This window comes from Pinus tabuliformis, chromosome 7 (genome assembly GCF_031772625.1).
Source record: "Pinus tabuliformis cultivar Carrire ecotype Pingquan chromosome 7, CPIR1, whole genome shotgun sequence".
NCBI classification, from domain to species: Eukaryota; Viridiplantae; Streptophyta; class Pinopsida; order Pinales; family Pinaceae; genus Pinus; species Pinus tabuliformis.
This window is the reverse complement of record NC_142293.1, coordinates 903595286-903600341: the sequence shown is the minus strand read 5'-3', so window position 1 is coordinate 903600341 and position 5056 is coordinate 903595286. Positions and strand designations below refer to the sequence as shown.

At 33.1% G+C, this 5056-nt stretch overlaps 1 protein-coding gene across 2 annotated transcripts; it reads left to right on the top strand.

Moving 5' to 3' along the window:
• Positions 1-1734: 1734 nt before the first annotated feature.
• Positions 1735-4752, top strand: LOC149250536 (Target of Myb protein 1). 2 transcript variants are annotated; one of them, XM_089459122.1, is made up of 5 exons: positions 1735-1929; positions 2080-2146; positions 2290-2859; positions 3138-3419; positions 4071-4752. In XM_089459122.1, exons 3-5 carry the CDS (start codon positions 2338-2340, stop codon positions 4482-4484), a joined length of 1218 nt encoding a protein of 405 aa, XP_089315248.1. In that variant the 5' UTR covers positions 1735-1929; positions 2080-2146; positions 2290-2337; the 3' UTR covers positions 4485-4752. The 2 variants fall into 2 exon arrangements, with proteins under 2 accessions (XP_089315248.1, XP_089315249.1); XM_089459123.1 differs by lacking the exon at positions 2080-2146.
• Positions 4753-5056: the final 304 nt, after the last annotated feature.

Below are 5056 nucleotides of genomic sequence, written 5' to 3'. Positions count from 1 at the left end.
ATAATTATATGTGAAAACACAATAGAAAAGATTTAATAGAGTGTTTATGAGATTTGAGTGGATAAATATTATGGTAAAAGAAATGGTAAAAAATTGAAATAGATTGTTTTATATCTGACACTATATTTTAGAGTTTGAATTTTTATTTGTGTTTAATAATTTTTCGCAATGATATGTGAAAAAATATATAAAAGTCTTAATAAGGTGTTTGTGGGACTTAACTGTATAATTAGACAATAAGGTTTGAAGCCATCATAAAAAATACTCATTATAAGTTGAACATTTCACATAATTGAACTCTATTAGAGAAGATAACAATATTTCTCTAAATACTCAAACTAATCAAATTAACAATAAAATCAAGTGTTCGCATATTTAACTTACCAATATTTTAAAGACAATTACTCATAATTGAAAATTTATTATTTTATTCTTTGTAGAGAATTTTTTATATAATTGCATCTCATATACTATCATGAATTTACTAATAAATTTTAATTTCTTTATTAATCAATAAACTTAAAATAAATATAAAAAGTTAAATAAAATTAATCTATATGATTATTTATTTGATCATATTCCACATACTATTATGAATTACAATTAATTTTTACTTTATTAATTAAAATATTTCATCATATTCCACATACTATTATTAATTACAATTAATTTATACTTTATTAATTAAGAAACTCAATATAACTATGAGAAGTTGAGATTCTTCCATGGGAATTTATTAATTAATAAACTCTATATAAATAGGAAAATTTGAGATTTCGAACTTTGATATTTAGAATCATTTGAATAAAAAAGATGGCTTAATTTTTTATTTTTTTTAATAAAATTATTGTATTGTTAGATCTTAGGTTTTTGTGATCCATAATGTAGTAAGCATGTCTTTGGGATTAATCACATCAATATTATTTGGTCAACTTTTCGAACCAACTAATGTGATAACGTCGACCAAATAACATTGATGTGATTAATGGAAATACATGCTTACAAAATTATTATAATTTTATTGTTTAAAATAAAAATAATAATTTTTAAATATAAAAACAATTTATTTATATATTATGTTTTGTTAATGGGTTTTGGATTAGATGGTGATTGGGTACTTTGTTAAGGTATTTCTTGATGTAAAGTCACTTGTTTAATTTCTTGTCAATTGGGGTGATATATTGGACATGATGATGATGTAGTCCCACCCAAACTTACAAAAAAATATATTATATTATAATTTTTTTTTTTAAAGTGAGAAAATCTATCATAATTTAGTTAACTTAATAGTAGGATAATTATCAATAACACTAGCATGTTGACTCATCATTGTTCTTAAAAAAAACCACACCACTATATTACTCATTGGTAATCCAAAAAAGCAAAATTTGATACATGAGCATTAACCTATTTTAAGGAAAATAAACTCTTAGCAAAACAAAAACGATTTTAAAACATACCAAATCCTATCCGTATATGAGATACCTATTAAAATCAAATCAAAACCCAAAATTAAAAAAATCTAACATACACATATAATCTAACCCGAGCAAAATATATAAAACTATACACCATCACCCACAGAAAAGACGATGGATAATGAGATCCATCGAGTGGGTGAGGTCCCAATACTAAATATGATTGAAACATTTGTACCCATTTACATTCAGAGATCGGGTGATTTTTACCAAGTTACCCGCTCCGTGTGGCATGAAAGGAAAGGGTTAGCCCCACCTCTACGGCTCGTTGTTCAAATTCTAATCATGCACCCTATAAAAATATACAAAACACACGCTGTAAGTCAGAAAGCGTGCCATTAAATCTACCTGAATTTTCCTCTGCCTTTCGCGAGCTGAAATTTGTTTGGCGACTTCGAGCCCAATTCTGTCCTTTCAACCTTACACTGCCCCGATCTGCGAGCAGAACCAGGTATGAAAACAACTGATCCTTCTCAAATCTCGAAAATCAATGAAAAATGAGCTGAATTAATGTTTTCTTCCGATTTTTTTCCTTTATAAATAGCAATTTTGGTTGGTTTTTCTTGCTCTGAATTATGGGTTTGGATTCCGTGCACGGCAGAGTCTGGTCAACGTTTGAATTACTTGGAAAAACTAATGGATATATGCCGAGTCGAAAGAACTTTTGGGTAAATGTTTTTCTAGTGCAGTTTTCATTAGGGTTTGCAGACCCCTGAAAAACCTCTAAGAAGCTATAGCAATTCTGTAAATTAGCAGGGGAAAAGCATCTGTTTTTTTGGGTAAATTCTGGTTTGTTGTTGGAATTGCTCAGGGAGAAATAACGGTAGCTTAGATCTTTTGCTTCCCTCTTATTGGGGTGATGGGGGACAACAATTTGATGGAGAAGTTCAACGCTTTGGGAGAGCGGTTGAAGGTAGGTGGAGCTGAAGTTAGCCGGAAAATGAGTGCGGGCATGAGCTCCATGAGTGACAAAATGAAGGAGCTTTTCCAAGTTCAGACTCAGGCTGATAAAATTGTTGAAGAGGCCACATCAGAGACCCTGGAAGAGCCAGATTGGGCTCTGAATTTGGAGATTTGCGATATGGTCAACGGGGAGAGGGTTAGTAGCCAGGATCTTGTTCGTGCTGTCAAGAAAAGAATTATGCAGAAAACCCCCCGGGCTCAATACCTATCTCTTGTCTTGCTCGAGACTTGCGTTAAGAACTGTGAGAAGGTATTTTCCGAAATCGCAGCAGAGAGAATCCTTGATGAGATGGTGAAGATGATTGATGATCCGCAGACAATAGTGAATAACAGGGAGAAGGCTTTGATCCTCATTGAATCGTGGGGGGAATCCTCTGAGGAACTACGGTACTTGCCTGTGTTCGAGGAGACATACAAGGTAAAAATGTTTTATTTGAATATATTGAATTATCATGATTATATTCCTGCAAAACACGTTAACATGACGTTATGCCCCTGCTTTAGTTTGGTTTGGGTGGTTTTGCCTGCTGCTTAATAGCTGATACACATTTGGTTTGGCTGTTTCCCTTGTATTTTTCTAATTTCATCACTGCAGGCAGTCACGAAAGTGGAATTATAGAATATGTAGATGCTGTTGCGTAGCTTGTGTATTTTATATATGATATGAAATTTTTCTAAATATATTTATTTTGGCAGAGCTTGAAATCCAGAGGAATAAGGTTTCCTGGACGAGATAATGAGAGTTTGGCCCCAATATTCACTCCTCCACAGACTTTTCCTAGTGGAGAACAAGTTAATGCGTTGCCTGGTGTACCACCTTCTGATGTTTCTCAGATGCCAACTTATCGAGATGTTCTTGTCCCTCAGGACAATACTTTATCTGAGGCTCATGTAAAAGAAGTGTTTGATGTTGCTCGTAATAGTATTGAACTACTTTCTACCGTGTTGACTTCTTCTCCACAGCAAGATGTATTGAAGGTAATGACGTACCTTATTTCATTTTATTATGAAAGTTGTCTGGTCTCCATCAACTAATTTGTGTCTGTTATAAGTATGTAGTTGCTTTCCTGTAAAATTTAAATACACTTTTTTTCATTTTTTAGATAAACAAGTGCAAGCCAAACTATCTTATAGCAATTATGGGTTCAAAATTTCAAATTAATAGTTATTTCCAAGCTAGATTAATGTTTGTATACTTTTTATATACTTTATATACAATTTTGCAAGTTATTACTTCTCATTTTCATTGTATGTATGTGCTCTCATGGGCCAATGTAACAAGTTGATGATAATAACTATGATCATTTCTTATTTTATGCTTGTTAGCTTTCTCTTACCCCCATGTTATGGCGTGGCAATTCCAAAAAAGAATATTAATTGCTTCAAATGCTCATTTAGGCAGTACTCCGAACTTGGGCAAATGCATTAATTAAAAGAAAATATTCCATTCATGATGTGCATATTATTATCTCCTGGAACTATATTTCCTCTCTCTCTCTGGCATCTAGCCTGATCAAACTTGTGCACAGAATAACTACCTGACTCGAGTATAACGATTTCACCTCTCAAATTTAATTATGTGGATTTTTTCAAATTTATGGATTAAATTTACATGTTGTATTTATACAGGATGAACTAACTACTACATTGGTGGAGCAATGCCGGCAATCACAATCTACTATACAGAGGATGGTGGAGAGAGCCGGTGATAATGAGGCCATGCTTTTTGAGGCTTTAAATGTGAATGACGAGATCCAACATATCATTTCGAAGTTTGAAGAAATGATGAAAGCCCCAACATCTCAATCTGCACCTGAACCTGCAATGATACCTGTCCGTGTGGAAGAGGAAGAGTCGCCTCGAGCTGCTCCAGAAGATGCCCTTGTCAGGAACCGCACTACGAAGCCCTCAAATGCCCGGTCGTCTTCTGCAGAAGAAGATGCATTGGCTGATTTAGATGAGATGATATTTGGTAAGAAAGGAGGAACATCTGAAGAACATGGTCCTAAAAAGCAAAAGGATGATGACCTAATTTCATTTTAGGCCTTCTGCTATCCCATTCATTAACTATGATTGCTTCTAGCATCTACGATATTGTACATTTAGATGGTTAGATTCTTTTTTTAATTAAATCCAGTGTAGGATATCTATTTGTCCATGATAACATTCTATTTTGAGGCAAGAATTGTTTAAACCTTTTTTCGTTCTATCTCAAGATGGTTCAGTTTTTCTCCAGTCAAACATGAGTTGACTGATTTGTTAAAAACCTTAAATCCAATAAATGAGTATTCCTTGGAATGACATTAGTTTATATCTTTTGAGTAAATAAGGATTTTCTTGATATGTTTGGCATTATTATTGTAATGAATGAAGGGTACAGAGTTTCTGTTCTGATCCCCACAAAATTGCTATGCCAGGATAACGGTATTTCTAATACCACACATACACATCCATGCAAAAGTATGCCGACACTTAAAAGATTGCCAACTGCCTTGCTAACATTTCTCTAAGTATCGAAGACATGATGTTTAAATTCTGGTTTAACATATTTTATGATGAGAATTTGTTGTTTAGTTCACGTGTATTCCTGCAATGATTCTGGATACAACTCTTAC

Coding starts and splice junctions, on each gene's coding strand:
- LOC149250536 (XM_089459123.1), top strand. CDS start 2,338: ATGGGGGACAACAATTTGATGGAGAAGTTCAACGCTTTGGGAGAGCGG. Junction 2,860..3,137: donor TGTTCGAGGAGACATACAAG/GTAAAAATGTTT, acceptor TTATTTTGGCAG/AGCTTGAAATCCAGAGGAAT. Junction 3,420..4,070: donor CACAGCAAGATGTATTGAAG/GTAATGACGTAC, acceptor GTATTTATACAG/GATGAACTAACTACTACATT.